Source organism: Brienomyrus brachyistius, unplaced genomic scaffold (genome assembly GCF_023856365.1).
Source record: "Brienomyrus brachyistius isolate T26 unplaced genomic scaffold, BBRACH_0.4 scaffold58, whole genome shotgun sequence".
NCBI lineage: Eukaryota > Metazoa > Chordata > Actinopteri > Osteoglossiformes > Mormyridae > Brienomyrus > Brienomyrus brachyistius.
Genome location: NW_026042333.1, coordinates 1,965,524 through 1,984,568, shown reverse-complemented (window position 1 = coordinate 1,984,568; position 19,045 = coordinate 1,965,524). Strand labels below are relative to the sequence as shown.

General features: G+C 41.8%; 1 protein-coding gene across 5 annotated transcripts in view; it reads left to right on the top strand.

Moving 5' to 3' along the window:
• The first annotated feature begins 6,264 nt into the window (after positions 1-6,264).
• The window catches only part of LOC125724954 (NLR family CARD domain-containing protein 3-like), a 115,308-nt gene continuing 102,527 nt past the window's right edge, over positions 6,265-19,045 (top strand). Inside the window, exons 1-7 of one of the 5 annotated variants that reach the window (XM_049001447.1) lie at positions 6,265-6,372; positions 8,343-8,537; positions 9,828-9,947; positions 10,475-10,588; positions 15,380-15,443; positions 15,625-15,853; positions 16,486-18,199. In XM_049001447.1, the coding sequence (XP_048857404.1) occupies positions 9,868-9,947; positions 10,475-10,588; positions 15,380-15,443; positions 15,625-15,853; positions 16,486-18,199 (2,201 nt within the window). In that variant the 5' untranslated portion in view covers positions 6,265-6,372; positions 8,343-8,537; positions 9,828-9,867. Of the gene's footprint in view, positions 6,373-8,230; positions 8,538-8,619; positions 9,617-9,827; positions 9,948-10,474; positions 10,589-15,379; positions 15,444-15,624; positions 15,854-16,485; positions 18,200-19,045 lie in introns of those variants that run through there. The other 4 variants (XM_049001449.1, XM_049001448.1, XM_049001446.1 and 1 more) reach the window with 4 other exon arrangements.

Here is a 19,045-nt window from a genome sequence, read left to right as displayed (position 1 = left end):
ATGATGTTTATTTTTTCATTGCAGTTTCACCTTCTGAAACAGTGCTGTCTACTACAGATTAAGCAAAAGGGCTTTTGGAAATGCATAGTTATGTGCTAAGCATCATTTTATTTATTCCACAACAAATTATTGGAATTTGTTTGCCCACCAGCTCAATTTCAACTACTGTTGCAAGCATTTAGAACAACCAGCACTTGTCATATTTAGTCAATATGCTACCGTGCTCTTATATGTTTTATTATAATTAAGTTGACATTGGGCATCCCTAACAATCGGTTACCAACCCAACAACTGCAGCTCAGCAAATCTACAACCGTTTGCAAATTCTGACTAGGGCCTGGCGATCGACAGACCCAGGATATTTTGCCAGAACATTTGTAATCTGTAGTTCGGGATCACATATGACTTACACATTAATGGAATGTGCTGTGTGTTTTATGTGTCGGTAAATGTGCTCGTGGATTGGGGAGGGGGGGGGGGCGATTCTTCCAGATTTTTTTGTGTATGAAAAAGCGCTACCTGGATTACACCTGCTGGTCACATGCAAAGGAATTTCAGCAGAAACCAAACGTTATCTTTCCACCCAATTTTCATACATGCAGCAGAATCCGCAACCCGTGTCTCTTTGACCATCTCCTCCCATGTGTTTGGGCAAAACTCCCACTTTTAGCTTGATCCTCCCATGAATACATATGTATGAGTAGGAAAACGTAACTTGCCATTCTGCCATCCTCTGGCATGCAGATTGCGGTTTGAGGCATGTCCGGAATGTTTGTACATAACATGCCATGTTTTTATCCGCATGTTTAAATGAAATTACGTCTGCGACGTACGCAGTCATATTACCGCATTCTTCCAGGGGTGCTGCACGTTAGCTGATCTTACACTGTGATCTCCAAGTAATAGGGAGCAAAATAGTGTCAGTGAAGAGAAGCATTACAATGTATCTGTACTGTGTCGGTTTGTTTTTACTTCATCTACCCCGCAGAATCAACACAACTCAAGAGGGCTTTATTGCCAAACCAACCAGAGACAGATATACAGTCACATGACATAACGTTCCAGACAGTGTGACACACAAAGAAAGTGGCAAGGGGGGGGGGGTTTACACAGTGAGGAATAGGGGGGCTGGACACAAAGCTTCATATATACAGTGCAATGTGAATGTAAACAAATACAGTAGAATTAAAGGAAGCAATAATCATAGAGAATTGAATAAATTATACAGTGCCTATTGGGGGGGGGGGGTTTACACAGTGAAGAATAGGGGGGCTGGACACAAAGCTTCATATATACAGTGCAATGTGAATGTAAACAAATACAGTAGAATTAAAGGAAGCAATAATCATAGAGAATTGAATAAATATTACAGTGCCTATTGGGGGGGGGGGGAGATGACCAGCAGGGTATTTAATGTCCTGACCTCCTTGGGTCAGGTTCCTGAACCTGCCAGAACTGGATCAGATCCTCCTGTCTTGCATTTTTAGCCTTTATGCAGGTGCAGGTTTAGGCGGCCTTTGACAAACCGGAGCTAAGACCTGGCCACAGGCAGGAAGCCTAAACCGGCCGCCTGCAAGTTGCCTTGAGTCGTCACCCAGGTGCCACCATACTGACATTGTGTCTGTGCCCCGAACTAAAAATAGTACACGTAGATCACAAAAAGCATCCCTTTCAAATTTAATTTGTATTAAGTTAGAGCAGCTGATGCAGACCACCTGCACCACTAAGCTAAAAATAGGATTACTAAATATTAGACCACTAACGACTAAGGCACTTATTCTAAATGAAATCATTTCTGACCACGTCCTAAACCTGCTCTGTCTAACAGAGACATGGGTAAAACCTAATGAGTACTTAGCCTTAAATGAGGCGACGTCTCCGGGGTATATAGTTATGAGCACAGACCCCGACTCCATGGTAAAGGGGGAGGCGTTTCAGCAATTTATGAAAAAAACACTACCAATAATGCAGAAGTCGGGATTTAAATTTAAATCATTCGAATTATTGTTCCTCAAAATCTCAAGCATCTGTTCAAAATCTAAAACTCTGCCTCCCCCTCATTATAATGTATCGTCCAATGGGTCCTTATTCAGAATTCTTAGCTGAATTTGCAGAATTCCTTTCAGACCTGGTTACTTCACCTGAGAGAGCAATAATTGTGGGGGGATTTTAATATTCATGTAGACAACGAACATGATCCCCTGACAATAGCCTTTACGAATATACTAGACTCTATGGGTATCACTACATATAAGCAGAGAAAATGGCAGGTTGTCTGTGCATCAGTACAATGAAACACTGCATATGGGCAGAGAAAATGGCAGGTTGTCTGTGCATCAGTATAATGAAACACTGCATATGGGCAGAGAAAATGGCAGGTTGTGTGTGCATCAGTACAATGAAACACTGCATATGGGCAGAGAAAATGGCAGGTTGTGTGTGCATCAGTACAATGAAACACTGCATATGGGCAGAGAAAATGGCAGGTTGTCTGTGCATCAGTACAATGAAACACTGCATATAGACAGAGAAAATGGCAGGTTGTGTGTGCATCAGTACAATGAAACACTGCATATGGGCAGAGAAAATGGCAGGTTGTCTGTGCATCAGTACAATGAAACACTGCATATGGGCAGAGAAAAGCGCAGGTTGTGTGTGTATCAGTACAATGAAACACTGCATATAGGCAGAGAAAATGGCAGGTTGTGCGTGTATCAGTACAATGAAACACTGCATATAGGCAGAGAAAATGGCAGGTTGTGTGTGCATCAATACAATGAAACACTGCATATGGGCAGAGAAAATGGCAGGTTGTCTGTGCATCAGTACAATGAAACACTGCATATGGGCAGAGAAAATGGCAGGTTGTGTGTGTATCAGTACAATGAAACACTGCATATGGGCAGAGAAAATGGCAGGTTGTGTGTGCATCAGTACAATGAAATACTGCATATGGGCAGAGAAAATGGCAGGTTGTGTGTGCATCAGTACAATGAAACACTGCATATGGGCAGAGAAAATGGCAGGTTGTGTGTGTATCAGTACAATGAAACACTGCATATGGGCAGAGAAAATGGCAGGTTGTGTGTGCATCAGTACAATGAAATACTGCATATGGGCAGAGAAAATGGCAGGTTGTGTGTGCATCAGTACAATGAAACACTGCATATGGGCAGAGAAAATGGCAGGTTGTGTGTGCATCAGTACAATGAAACACTGCATATGGGCAGAGAAAATGGCAGGTTGTGTGTGCATCAGTACAATGAAACACTGCATATGGGCAGAGAAAATGGCAGGTTGTGTGTGCATCAGTACAATGAAACACTGCATATGGGCAGAGAAAATGGCAGGTTGTCTGTGCATCAGTACAATGAAACACTGCATATGGGCAGAGAAAATGGCAGGTTGTGTGTGCATCAGTACAATGAAATACTGCATATAGGCAGAGAAAATGGCAGGTTGTGTGTGTATCAGTACAATGAAACACTGCATATGGGCAGAGAAAATGGCAGGTTGTCTGTGCATCAGTACAATGAAACACTGCATATGGGCAGAGAAAATGGCAGGTTGTCTGTGCATCAGTACAATGAAACACTGCATATGGGCAGAGAAAATGGCAGGTTGTGTGTGCATCAGTACAATGAAATACTGCATATAGGCAGAGAAAATGGCAGGTTGTGTGTGTATCAGTACAATGAAACACTGCATATAGGCAGAGAAAATGGCAGGTTGTGTGTGTATCAGTACAATGAAACACTGCATATGGGCAGAGAAAATGGCAGGTTGTCTGTGCATCAGTACAATGAAACACTGCATATGGGCAGAGAAAATGGCAGGTTGTCTGTGCATCAGTACAATGAAACACTGCATATGGGCAGAGAAAATGGCAGGTTGTGTGTGCATCAGTACAATGAAATACTGCATATAGGCAGAGAAAATGGCAGGTTGTGTGTGTATCAGTACAATGAAACACTGCATATGGGCAGAGAAAATGGCAGGTTGTCTGTGCATCAGTACAATGAAACACTGCATATGGGCAGAGAAAAGCGCAGGTTGTGTGTGTATCAGTACAATGAAACACTGCATATGGGCAGAGAAAAGCGCAGGTTGTGTGTGTATCAGTACAATGAAACACTGCATATGGGCAGAGAAAATGGCAGGTTGTCTGTGCATCAGTACAATGAAACACTGCATATGGGCAGAGAAAATGGCAGGTTGTGTGTGCATCAGTACAATGAAATACTGCATATAGGCAGAGAAAATGGCAGGTTGTGTGTGTATCAGTACAATGAAACACTGCATATGGGCAGAGAAAATGGCAGGTTGTCTGTGCATCAGTACAATGAAACACTGCATATGGGCAGAGAAAAGCGCAGGTTGTGTGTGTATCAGTACAATGAAACACTGCATATGGGCAGAGAAAATGGCAGGTTGTGTGTGTATCAGTACGTGCCTTGGCACACAAGGTAGGTGTTTTTTGTTTGCCCTCCCCCCCCCAGGAGCAAACAAATACTCTGCCTATGGGCTCATCATGCAGCACTATAATCAGACTGAGTCACCACTGTCTCCATTGTTGGAGCCCCCCCCCCCAGGAATAGAATAAACATCGCCATCACTACGACAAAAACCATTTACACAGGCCCTGAAGGTGTTATCGGTCAGCTGCTACATGAGATCAAAGTGTCTAAGAAACAGACTATAGTGAGGTCTGTTGAAAGGGGAGGGAAGTGTTAAATATTAACTAATGATTTATAACACCACATTAAGACATTTAGAAGCCTGTAGGTAATGATGAACAGATCATTCACAAACTCTTAATAAGACATGTATAAGCATGAAGTTAAGGGTTAACTAATCATTTGTAAAAACCTTAAACATTTATAAATGATTAAAAGGGGAAATGATGATAAACACATCATTCCTAAATGATTATTAATCCTGTAGTCAATGATGAAGAAATCATTTACAAATTCTTAAGACATTTATTAATTTATGTAAAACATTTGCATGTGATGAATTGCTGATGTTTTAGATTTGGGTTTTTAAATGACTCCTATAATAAATTGTTACCCTTAAGTGTTTTCCACATGTGACGTCATCGCCCACTGGGCGGAGCCTAGTGTACCAATAAATTTGTGACCCGTGTTGGCAAAATGAGCCGGAATGCGGACCTAGAGACAAAAATGTTAAAGTTATTTTTCGTCGAAATTTAGATTTTCTCAAAATGAGTCCATTAAGTCATCATCTATCGATCCCAATAATCAAAGTAGCAAATAAATACCTTGAACCATCATAATTTGAATGTTTTGTACGGGCTTTGTCTTCAGAAATTAGTCCTTTATCTTAAATTTTCTTAGAAAATCCGTGTTTTTCTCCACTTACTCGCAGCATGACTGGGAATCCCCCCACCGATTGTTTGGTATCACCTTGAAGAGAGGCTCGCCTACTTTCAAAAAATTTGCATAGAATTTCCAACTACATCACTCTGAATCAATAGAACTCGATTTTATAAAGCCCTGTTGATGTAAACAACTTCTAACGGATGTAACTCGGTAATTTTTTTGTCCGATTCCAACAAACCATACATCATTTTGAAGGTTTTAAAAAGGAGAATCTAATAACTACAACTGCATTTGTTGTACAAATGTATTTGTTGATGCATTATGGGAAAATTCTGGGAGTTAAGGCCTGTTAAACTTAGCTTAAAAACTAAAATAAATAAACAAACACAGATTTCAAAGTACCTTTTCTTGAAAATGGTTCAGTGAATGTTAAGCAAATTGTGTATTGGTAATAGCTTGGGACCTTGCCATTTGGAGGGTATAAGGCTTGTTCATACACTATGGGAAAATTCTGAGATGTGTCCTGTCAAATTCGGCTCACATAAGCAAATTCACGTAGAACCATAGTTTTCAAAGTGGAATCACTAGAAAATTGTACAATTTACTAAATTTTGTCTGGAAATTGCTTAGGACCTTGCCTCTCAGATAGTGTATCACTTGTTTTTTTGCATTATGGGAAAACAAGAACTTCATTGTATTTTAGTGCATCCTGCACTTCGTAGATATGACAGTGAATCTTGAGCCATTTTCTATGCGCGATCGCTTAGAGTATTATTTGCCATTTGATATCGTAATGTTACGTTAAGCGCGCGTGATTTGACCGTAGTCGTTAAGATGTAACTACTTGTATGCATAAATTAGGATATATAACAACAACTGCACTGTAACCCTGAAATGAGAATTGCCGCAGTATTATATATTCATGAATTAAGGTGCGGCCACCATTACCTGTGCGACTATATAAACTGCTCCTACTTTCATTTTCGCATTTGTCTGTAAAACTGCAGCTTTCGAGGGTCGTTTGGAAAAGGTGAGCTTGTTAAAAAAATTGACTTATACACCGTATAAACTGTAGTCTAGTAAACCCCATAACTCGTTAATTTGGTCATTCTGTAATTTTTTTCTAATTTTTTAAGCTCTCTTCTGGAACTGTCAGTAATGCTCTCTAATCATTTTATATCTAAAGAACTTATGTGCAGTAGTAGATGTGCAGAAGGATTTCAAAATCTGTATTAATAATGGCAGTTATTCTAGCAATTGTATATTAATATTGTTAAATTCCAGATGTACTTTAACCTCCGTTATCCGTGAAACTATATCCAATGCTTTTGAACTTTTACTTCCACAACTGTCTGTAAAAACTGCGGCGGTCGAATGTGGTTTGGAGAAGCCGAGTTTTTTATACAAATATTTGTATATTTCAGTAGCGTTCAAAATGTAAGAAATCTAATATAACTCGTTCGTTTAGTGGTTTTGTGTCCAGCTGATCCATGTTTTGTTGAAACGTCTTTGGCTGGAATTAGTCTTTACGCTTGTTCACCGACCGCGGCATTCCTGGGGAATTCATAAAGATTTTGAAATCTTTCTACAAATCTGTATTAATATATTAACTCTTTCTAGCAAATTTTCATTGTAAAGTAGGAAAACAGACGTTGCAATTACGCCATTACCCCGGAGCCCTGTTATAATTCAAATCAGTTTATTTTAAAAGATCAGATACAAAATAGAAGAATCTATTTGACTGTAGTTTTACTTTTAAGCGATGTAATTGTTTTATGTTTATATTAGGCTATAGCACAGCATTTTAAGTCAACAACTTTACGGTAACCCTGAAATGACAATTGCTGCAATATTAAATATTCATGAACAGTTGCGTGGCCACCATTACCTGTGCGACTATATAAAATGCATTGAACTTTCATTTTCGCAGTTGTCTGTAAAATTAGCTTTCGGGGGTCATTTGGAAAAGGTGAATTTCTTAAACAAATAGACCTATATACCGTGCAAACTGTAGCTAGTAAACCCCATATTTCGTATTCTTTCTTTTTTTTATTCGGCTTGGGGTTCATGGGGAACTCATGTACAGTAAATGTGCAGACGGATTTCAGCATCCGTATTCATATAATAACTTATAGGCCATATTCTAGAAATTAGTTAACTATTAAATATTAACCATATTTATATTTTTCTTTGTAAATAAGCAAAACTGACGTTGTGGAAATCCATTACCCCAGAGCGCAATTATAATGAACACAAATCAGTTTATTTTAATATTCAATATATAAAAACAGAATAATCCATTTAACCTGCCTTTTACTTTAAGCCAACTCCAAATATAGTGTAAAAGATACTTCGTATTGTAACCACAGTAATCTGCGTGACTATCGGAAAGACCTCTTCATTCCTACAGTCAGTTTCATAATAGCCTGTAAAACTGCAGCTTTCCCGGTCGGTTGGGAAAAACGAGTTTAACAACATATTTCTTGAACAGCGTGTGTGACGGAGCCACGCTGCTTATTAATGTGACTGAGATAATTCTGGTCTCAACCACAAGGTGGCCTTTATTGCACCCGGGTCAATCGTACTCACAACGCATTCATACTGCCCACCGTACCCGTTGATGCGCACACTGCTAACACGTACGGTGGGCGCACACACACAGACACACACACACACACACACACACACACACACATTAATATTTAACACCATAATTGACATTACAATGCATGTGACCATGGAGAATTATTTACAAGGCTAGCATCAGTCCAACCTGCTGCGCTGCCTGCCGGTACCTCAGCGCTACACTGCACTCCATCTCTGGGGTTAACTGTCCCAGAACCCCCACAAAGTCTCTGAAACGCAGGGTTCTCTGCTATTTTGTCTAGCTCACGTGGTGGTGAAGTTGGGGCGAATGCTGCATACCCCCCTTGAAGGTGTGAGCACAACTGGGCAGCCTCTGGGGAGTCATTCACTGTTAAAACCTCCATCACCTTCCAGAAAAGGCCTTGGAGGGTGAAGAACGTCCCAGCCAGAGACTTAGCGGCAGGCAGCTGAGCCTCCAGCTTCCTCTAGGGGGCAGCGGCAGCAAAGCGAACTCCGGGGATACTCAGAGGTGGCTTCGGATGATCACATGAGGGGGAGTGGCACACAAGAGGATCGTACAATCAGGTCATAACACAGAGATCAGCAATAGTAAGTAATCACTCACGGCACCTCCACACCCGCGCACTGCACTCATTCTAAATGCTAAATGATAAGCAACCACACTGACACGGGTGCCAGGTATTTGTGCTCCACTAAGCAGAGCAGTTGTGGTTTATTGAGTGTGTGTGTGTCCAGGAGGGAACTTGCTGGTTAACATTGTGAGACTGTAAAATATTTTTTTTGACAACCTGTTTCAGCTTCGCACCGTCATACTTATTTTGTTTCTGATAGATGTTACAGGATATTCAGTTCCCCCATGTTCTCTCGTCGAGTGCTGATTAGAAATCATGACGTCATCCGCTACTTTATATTTAGACGGCAACTACTGTATAGCCATAACAACAACATCAACACAAGGGCTATTTACAATTACACAGACAGAGGGTTATCACACAGATACATGAAGCAGTTTTACATACATCAAAAATACATTCGTGCATGTATTTGAAAAGGGAACATTGGTACCTTAAGCCTAAAACATTGGTTCCCCTGCTAAAAGACACACAGTGACTCTGGACCTCAGTACAAAAAAACGTAGTTTATTCACATGCCATTTATTTATCTGAATGGCTTTCTGCCATCTCACATACTTCTCTGACCAAATATGAGGGGGAAACATTTCCTGAAATGCAGGATATTTGGTGCCCCTTCCTAAAACAGGGCTATCAGGTCCCACCCATTGACCGTCAGACACACGCATTTCAACCAGTTCTCACGCTGAGAAGTAAGGAATAACCCCCCACCACGGCGTCCCCTTATATAGGATTAATGGACGAGGCGCAGCCAATAGGAGTGGAGTTTTCCGCCGAGTTCATAGCTGTGCTGAGTTATGTAAAGTTGATAGCCACCTACCAGCCAATCAGAAAATAGCATCTGATTTTTCGGGGTAAATTTCAAAATAAGTTACACATGATCGCTGCAAGAACATTATTACATAGATGCGCACATGGAGTGCAAAGAAGATGGGAGTGGAAGAGCAGGATCCGATGTTCTGACGGGTTCTGCTCCCTTGTCGAAACGTGCTACCATAACGCACACCGGCGGTTGTGTGGTTCGACCGAACACCGGTAAATATTTAATTTGGCAATACAATATCAGTGTTGTACTTTTACAATAAAGTTGTACTTTATTGTGCAGGACAGTTACAATTATTCTAGTAGTCACATTTGCATCACATGAAATAACATTTCATAATAATGACTAATGAGAATCACAATGGTATTATGAAATACAATTTAAAGATTATAGGATGTATCTATTAACCCTTCATGTTCACAGAGGCCCCAGCAGGAATCAACTGGTCTGGATCAGCACAAAAATGGGAAAGAAGAGAGGAAAAAGAAGAGCTGCTTCTGAAATGCGCCCCCCTGTGGGATGTAACAGACAGAGCGCTGAGAGGTAACAGTGTTACAGCCCACTAGCATGCATGTCTCTCTGGGTCTTTAGCCAGTCCATAACATAAAAGTAAACTGGGCTCCTAGCTAGGGCTGGTCAGTGGGCAGCACTTTAATGTGTAGCTTCATAAAAAGACCTCGCCATCTTCTGTCTTCGCCGTCTTCTTCCACAATCCGCCAGTTCTTTTATACTAGAGGCGAGTAACAGACCATCCCTCCTATACAAAATGGCCACATAACAAAACTAAACAAACAAACAAAAACATATATAAACAGGTAAAAAGGAACATCAGTCAAGTCTAGTTGTGGAGGTTTTTAACGGTGATGCTAAAAGTTTCATATAATATCTAAATTGTAGATTAGACAATTTCCTTAAAAGCTGACTGCAAATAAGTCTGATTACATCAAGAGCTTCACAGCATATCAAAGTACATGAAGGCAGAGCAGAAGGCTAAACAGCAGTGTGATGCTGTCCCCATTGTATAAATTATATTTATACCATGAGGGTTTGTTTCCTCTCGCTGCCCACAGTGTCCTGATGAAGAGAGCAGACTCCCCTGTACCCAGCTGTGTTTCCCTGAAGAGTGACGAGTCAATGGAGCCCCCACTCCACTTCAGAGAGGGACCTTTTCATACAGATCAAAGGTAAATGTGCATTTAAACAAACACTGTTAATGACATTCAGACTCTAAGTCAAATGGCACAGAGACACACACAAGCTATGAGGAAATAACATATTTATAATGAATGTACCAATCTTTACCTTTAACAGATTCCATCACCTTGAGAATTTAAACATGACTTTTGCCTGTGTTCTATATAAATAACATCCGAGGTAAATGGTTGAGGATGACTGTAAAACCTGACTTTCTGCGAGCTGGAATTGGAAGTTATTTAATCGCAAAGTGGATCTTAAATTTCAGTCCTCAGCACAGAGCTGGAGATAAACTGGTTTGCCTGTTCCCCCCCCCCCCCCCCCCCCCGCATGTCCATTAAATAATGACTCGACAATAGATTGTCGTCTCGTGAGACGGATGTTTCTGTTTTGATAACAAATAATTTCACTCTCATGAATTCATTAGATCAGACTCAGACGAAGACTTCAGTTTAACATGTTTAATCGAACTGTGTGGCTTAAACAATAAACTACTATCATCAGACAAAAAAAGAGAAAGACTATTGGTCAGAGGTCACGCCAAAGGTGACGTTTAAATACTTGCTGATTCAGATCATAATTAATGTGACACTGTAGTGGTTCACATCCCCTGAGTATAAAACACGATGATTTGTTGATCCCAGGGTTAAATTCTCTTGCGTTCAGCAGCAAAGTGCACAGATACAAACATACAATGTAAAATAAAGACAACGTGCAACGACAGCAGATATAGTGCAAGTGAGTAAACATTTATAGAAGTAAACAAAATTTTTGTAAGTTAACAAGATTAAGAAGTACACAGTGCATAATGAAAAAATCCTGAAAATTCCATATTGCTCAAGAAATAAATATAAATATTAATGTATGTTATTTATATGATTAAGAACAGAGAGCAGTTTTTACCACATTAAAAATGGGACGTTAAGGCTGGCTGTGGGGGCTGCACATCGACAGCAGGCATTGTGGTGTCTAACGGCAGCAGGCAGGAAAGATCCCCAGTAGCTTCTTAGCTCACGGTGGGGGAATGAGCCAGTGGCTGAAGGTGCCCCAAGATAGCGCCCCCTGGAGCCTTGGCTGGGTTATGGGCCGGGACAGAAGGGTTAGTGCCTGGGGGCCTCAAGCTGGGCTGCAAGGGCCCTCAGAGCACTAATGGCCCCGAGTCCCAACAATTACACTGCAAGCTTTAAAATGCGCCCCCCTGTGGGGTGTAACAGAAAGAGCCCTGAGAGGTAACAGTGATACAGCCGACTAGCATGCATGTCTCTCTGGGTCTATAGTCAGGCCATAACATAAAAGTAAACTGGGCTCCTAGCTGGATTTGGCTCAGTCGATGCACAAAAGCTAGGAGACCGAGTTCCCTGCTAAAACAGCCACACGCAGCTGAAAAGTCCGAGAACTGAAAAGTCAGTCAGCGGCACAGCAGTCAGTTTTTACCAGCTGCATCTTCCCAGTGCCAGCGGTCCCACTAAGGTAGAGAAATACATTTATTTACACTTTTTCAGTTTGGAGAATTACCTGGATTTGTCTGGATTTGCTATGTGCATGTTAACTATGTCGAAAGACAATAGCTAGAGTAATAATAGAGTAAAAGAGTAATAGCTGTGGCTCCCTATTTGAGCTGGTAGATTTCGGCACACTGGCCACTTGTAAAGTAGATCTTGAGTTAAAAAAGGTTGGGCTCCCTGCAGTAGAACATTCTAGAGGAAGTGGCGCACGTTGATGACATCACGCACATTATGTCCACTGGGATGGAGAATAGGTGCGCGATGATGATATGTTTAATGTTTAGTTATATTTAGGCAGCAGTATCGTCCCAGATAGTGGGGGCCCGGGGACCAGCTGGTACAGAAGTGGGGGGGGGGGGGGGGGGGGCAGGGATACGAGCAACAAGCTGATAGGCTGAAATTTACTCTGCTAACCAAGTGAATGACTCTAAATGTCACTGGGTACAAAGGGCTGCATAGAAAACTGTCCTTCCTGCCTGCTGTGTCTCTGTGTGCTGGAGCCTGATGTCACTGGTTCTCTTCTGCTGTCATGAGAAAATTAGGAAGCCGCCCCAGTGAATAAAGCTTAACATGGCAGATACATCTTTCCAAACTACAACCCCAATTCCAAAAATGTTGTGACAATGCCATGTTTACCACTGTGTGGCATCTCCGCTTCTTTTAACAACAGTCTGTAAATGTCTGGGCACTGAGGATATCAGTTGTTTGAGTTTTGGGAGAGGAATGTTGTCCCATTCTTGTCTGATACAGGATTCTAGTTGCTCAACTGTCCTAGATCTTCTGTGTCAAATTTTTCATTTTATGATGCAACAAATGTTCTCAAAGGCTGAAAGATCTGGACCGCTGGCAGGCCAGTTCAGTACCCGGACCCTTCTTCTAGGAATCCATCATGTTGTAATTGATGCAGTGTGTGGTTTGGCATTGTCATGTTGGAAAATGCAAGGTCTTCACTGAAAGAGACGTCGTCTGGATGGGAGCATCTGTTGCTCTAGAACCTGGATACACATTTCAAACAAACAAATAACAAACAAATTTATTTTTATATAGCGCATTATCACAACATTACATTGTCTTAAAGCGCTTTACAGCATCCTCACCCAAAGCCCCCAGTGAGTAAGCCTTAGGTGACAGTGGCAAGGAAAAACTCCCTAGAAGGAAGAAACCTTGGGAGGGACCAGACTCAAAGGGGGAGCCCATCCTCCAGGGGCCGGCAGGGATAGTCAAATAGAGAGATGGTTAAGTGCCAGAGATGGGCCAAGTCACATTGTCCCAATCATAAGATTTGGGAAATAACTGGAGAGCAAGGAAGATGACAAGCCAATGCCGATGCCGAGTCTTCTTCCAATTGCCAGGCAACTAGAGGTAAGGCAGCGGGTCATGCATGGAAGATCAGAACTGCGAGCTGGATGCAGGGACGTCACTGGTGGTGGCGACGTCACATGTGGCCGGGTGTGCTGGATATCTTGATAGATTGAGGTCTCCAGGCATCACCCCCCAGGAGGAGTAGGGGAAATAATGTACAATTAGGCAAATTAGAGGAGGCTATTGGCAGTGCTAAAAGCTAGGTGAGTGCAATATGAAGTCCAATGTGCAAGCTCCGGCAGATATGGCTATGGCAGCATCAGTAGGAGGGAGAGGCAAGTGGGAACGCAGGCATGGGGAGTCTCTGAATGTCAGCACTCCAGCTCCACAAGGGATTGTGAAGCCAGAGTGACAGCACTGACAATCCAGTTCATCCAAAGCCAATGACACCGATCCCCACCCAGCTCTACACCTCACACTACAGGTCTGACTGGGAGTGAGCAGTTAGCTAGAGCTAGAACTAGTGTCCCTATAAGCTAAACTAAACAGGTGTGTTTTTAGTCTGGACTTGTATATTGAGAGTGAACCTGAAACCCGCACATCCGGTGGAAGACCATTCCACAGCTGAGGAGCTCTGTAGGAGAAAGCTCTGCAGCCTGCTGTAGCTCTTTCTACCTTAGGCACTAACAGATATCCTATGGCTTGAGAGTGAAGCAAGCGTGGAGGGTTGTATGTGGTCAGCAGATCACTAAGGTATTCTGGTGCAAGGCCATTTAGTGCTTTATAAGTTAATAGCAGTATTTTATAGTCAATTCGAGACTTAACTGGCAGCCAATGAAGAGAGGATAGGACCGGTGTAATATGATCAAATTTCAGCATCGATGGTGCCTTTCCAGGTATGCAGGCTGCCCCTGCCATATGTACCAATGCACCCCCACACCATCAGAGATGCTGGCTTCTGAACTGAGTGCTGATAACACGCTGGGTGGTCCTTCTCCTCTTTAGTCCGGATGACATGGTGTCCCTGGTTTCCAAAGGGAATTTCAAATTTAGATTCGACTGACCACAGAACAGTTTTCCACTCAGCCGCAGTCCATTTTAAATGAGCTTTGGCCCAGAGACGACGTCGGTGATTCTGGATCATCTTCATATTCGGCTTCTTCTTTGAATGATAGAGTTTTAACTGGCATCTGTGCATGGCAGCACGAATTGTGTTCACTGACAATGTTTGTGGGAAATATTCCTGAGCCTATTTAGTGATTCCATTACAGAATCGTGTCTGTTTGTGATGCAGTGCTGCCTAAGGGCCAAAATATCACAGGCATCTAGTCCGGTTTTTCACAGAGATTTTTCCAAATTCTCGGAATCTTTTGATTACATTATGTGCTGTAGATGATGAAATATTCAACCTCTTTGCAGTTTTATACTGAGGAACTTCTTTCTGAAATTGCTCTACTATTTGTCAGTGCAGTATTAGGGGGATTGTGACCCTCTGCTCATCTTTACTTCTGAGAGACACTGCAACTCTAAGATGCTCTTTTTATACCCAGTCATGTTACTCACCTGTTGCCAACTGACCTAATTATTTGCAAATTGTTCCTCCAGCTGTTTGGTTTTTGTACCACTAACTTTTCCAGCCTCCTGTTGCCCTCATCCCAACTTTTTTGAGACGTGTTGCTGTCATGAAATTCAAAATAAGCCTTTTTTTCATGAAATAGCAAAATGTCTCAGTTTAAACATTTGATATGTTTTCTATGCTTTGTTATGAATAAAATACAGGTTTGTGAGATTTCCATGTCATTGCATTCTGTTTTTATTTACAATTTGCACAATGTCTCAACTTTTTGGAATTGGTGTTGTAATATACCACAGTGTTATTCTTTATCTGCAGTAACAGCAATTTTAATGAGGAACTTTTCAGTCTCTCTGTTACATTTATGTAGATGAACTGAGATGTTTCTGCCTGATTCACAGAGACCAAATGGAAGAATGCAGTTCAGATCTACAATATAAATCAGGTTTATCATCCATATTGAAGGTTTGTATATATTGCTGATATATATTTTCTTGCCTGTTATTTGAATTAGCTTATATTTTAAACAGCTGTATAATAAGAAATTCATCATGTTAAAGGAAATGTTTTAAACTATGATTCACAAGTGAAACTCTGAAAAGGTTTGGTGTAAGTAGCAATAATTAACTGTGACTGTTTATTTTAGTCACTAGAGGAAAAAGCCATGAAGTTCCTAAAGGACGAGCTGAAGACGTTTGTGAGGCACCTAGATCAGAATTACCCAGAATGCTCTGAGCCCCAGCTGGAGGAGGACAATGACCTGGACAGTGATGGTCAGATGCAGAAGACCAGTGTTAGAGAGGTAGCTCTGAAGATCACACTGTACATCCTGAGGACCATGAAGCAAAATGATCTTGCTGACATGCTGGAGAAGAGTAAGAGCTTTATTACATTATGTACATGTACAATATTGTGCAAAAGTCTTAGGCAGCCAGAGAAAAGGATGTTTAAATGGTCTTCATGTTGGTGTAGAACTACTATAATATGTATGTCAAAGTGTGTTTGCCATTTCAGAACCTCTCCCAAAATCACCCTAATATTTGCAGAAATTGTGCAGTATATCCACGTATTTTTTTACTTGACCACTAACACACCTCATGTGGCTGATCAATATCTCATTGAGTTTTTAAACTAAATTAATAAATGAAGTGAGCTGCTGGTGAAATTTAACAAATACATGGACTAGCTGTGGTGCCCCTGAGGAGAGGTTTGGGAAATGAAAAGGGGTTTTGTGTTCTTTTTGGGTCTGAGCAGATATACACTTATATATCACAGATATACACAGATAAATGGCTTTAAACATTTCCTTTAGCTGCCTAAGGCTTATTCACGGTCCTGTATGTGGTGTTCCAGTAAAATACGCATGATAAAACTTTCAGTTTCACATTGACAGGGAAATATCTGAATATGTATGAGTAAAAAAAAGTGTGTTTTTGGAAAATATTCTTCCTCATGCTGCTCTGGATCACGAGTAGAATTAGTGCATTTTCCTCTCATTTCTTTTCAGGACAGCTCATGCTGCAACATCAGCAGGAAATCAAATGTAAACTTAAGAAGCAATTTGAGTGTGTATTTGAAGGGAAAGCTAAGGAAGGACAGCCAACACTTCTCAGTGAGATTTACACAGAACTCTACATAACTGAAGGTGGGACTGGAGCAGTCAATGATGAACATGAAGTGAGACAGATTGAAACAGCATCCAAGAAAAGGCGAACAGAAGATATTACAGTCAAGTGCAAAGATATATTTAGACCCTTATGTGGGTGTGAGACACCTATCAGAACTGTACTCACTAAAGGGGTGGCAGGTATCGGGAAAACAGTCTCTGTGCAGAAATTCATTCTCGACTGGGCAGAAGGAAAAGCAAACCAGGATGTTCACTTCATATTTGCTCTTCCTTTCCGGGACCTGAATTTGATTAAGGATGAATACAGTCTGATTGAACTGCTTCACTACTTTGTCCCGGAACTGAAATCACTTCAATCCACTGAGCTGTTTAGGTACAAAGTCTTGTTCATCTTTGATGGCCTGGATGAGTGTCGCCTTCCTCTGGATTTTCAGAACAATGAGAGCTGGTTTGATGTAACAAAGAAAACGTCACTGGATGGACTGTTGACTAACCTCATTAAGGGGAATCTGCTCCCATCCGCTCTCCTCTGGATAACATCCCGACCAGCAGCAGCCAATCAGATACCTCCTGAGTGTGTCCACCAGGTGACAGACATACGAGGGTTCAGTGATGCCCAGAAGGAGGAGTATTTCAAGAAGAGATTTAATGATCAGAGCCTGGCCAGCAGGATTATCACACATGTGAAATCATCTAGGAGCCTCTTCATCATGTGCCACATACCTGTGTTCTGCTGGATTTCAGCCACTGTGCTTAAGAGGTTTTTTAGTGAGACTGACAGGGGAGAAATTCCAAGGACTCTGACAGAAATGTACACACACTTCCTGATCTTTCAGACAAGATTAAAAAATGACAAGTATATGAAAAACCATGAAACTAAGCTTATGGAATACAGCAAGGAATTCCTTTTAAAACTTGGTAAACTGGCTTTTGACAACCTTGAGAACGGTAATCTCATATTTTATGAGCAAGATCTGACAGAGAATGGCATTGATGTCACTGAAACTTCAGTTTACTCTGGAGTGTGCACAGAAGTCTTTAAAGAGGAGTATGGGTTGTACCAGGAGAAGGTGTACTGCTTTATGCATCTGAGCATCCAGGAGTATCTCGCTGCTTTATATGTGTTTCTGTCAAACTCATCAACTGATCTGCTGAAGACTGCAGTGGATCAGGCATTAAAGAGCAAGAATGGACACTTGGACCTCTACCTCCGCTTCCTCCTGGGCCTCTCAACTGACTCCAGTAAGACTCTGTTACAAAGGCTACTGGGGCCGACAAGAATCAGCTCACATACCATTAAGGAAACAGCCCAATACATCAAGAAGAAAATACAGAAGAATTTATCTCCAGAAAGGACCATCAACCTTTTCCACTGTCTGACTGAGCTCGGTGACAATTCTCTAGTAGAGGAAGTACAAAGATACCTGAATTCAGGAAATATTTCAGCCCTCGCACCTGCACAGTACTCAGCTCTGGCCTTTGTGATGCTGATGTCAGATGAGGAGCTGGATGTGTTTGACCTGAAGAAATACATCAGATCGAATAAACAGCACTGCAGGCTGCTGCCTGTGGTCAAGAACTCCAGGACGGCTCTGTAAGTGACGTGGGGATGGGAAATCATGTCTGGTCTGGCAGTGATACATGAATATTGTTTGAAATGTATAATATATATTATATATTTCTCCTCGTGGATTAATAAGTGGGTTTTATTTTGATAATCACAGCTATAGCTGTTTGTATAGCAGTAGCTAATCCTGACCACAGACTTTATAATGACTGAAGGTAGTGATGTCACTTGTTGTTTGTTACTACGTTTCCGTTCCCATCCAGTCTGCCTTCTGATCACAGGCACAGCATCCTAACCTGCTATAGAAACAGTGAGGGCTCTTTATCCACAGGGTGTATAAGTGGTATGTGAGTGTTATTGTCAGCAGGCGTGTTCATGTGATGGAGCCCAGAGCTGGGATCTTCCGTATGACTGCTGTCTCTGGCTGCTCACTGGCGCCCTCTGCTGGCCACAGCTGCACCTGGCTGAGGATGTGACGACACATCTAGTCCGGCAGACATTGATAAACATTGTTTAAAATATAAAATGAATATGTATATATGTAATTTATTTCCCCTCTTTTATCAACAAGGTTCCTTTTTAATCTAGTTTATATTAACTGAGGGGGGCGGCATGGTGGTGCAGTGGTTAGCACTGTTGCCTCACACCTCTGGAACCCGGGTTCAAGTCTCCGCCTGGGTCATGTGTGTGCGGAGTTTGCATGTTCTCCCCATGTCGTCGTGGGGTTTCCTGTGGGTACTCAGGTTTCCCCCCACAGTCCAAAAATATACTGAGGCTAATTGGAGTTACTAAATTGCCCGTAGGTGTGCATGTGTGAGTGAATGGTGTGTGAGTGTGCCCTGCGATGGGCTGGCCCCCCATTCTGGGTTGTTC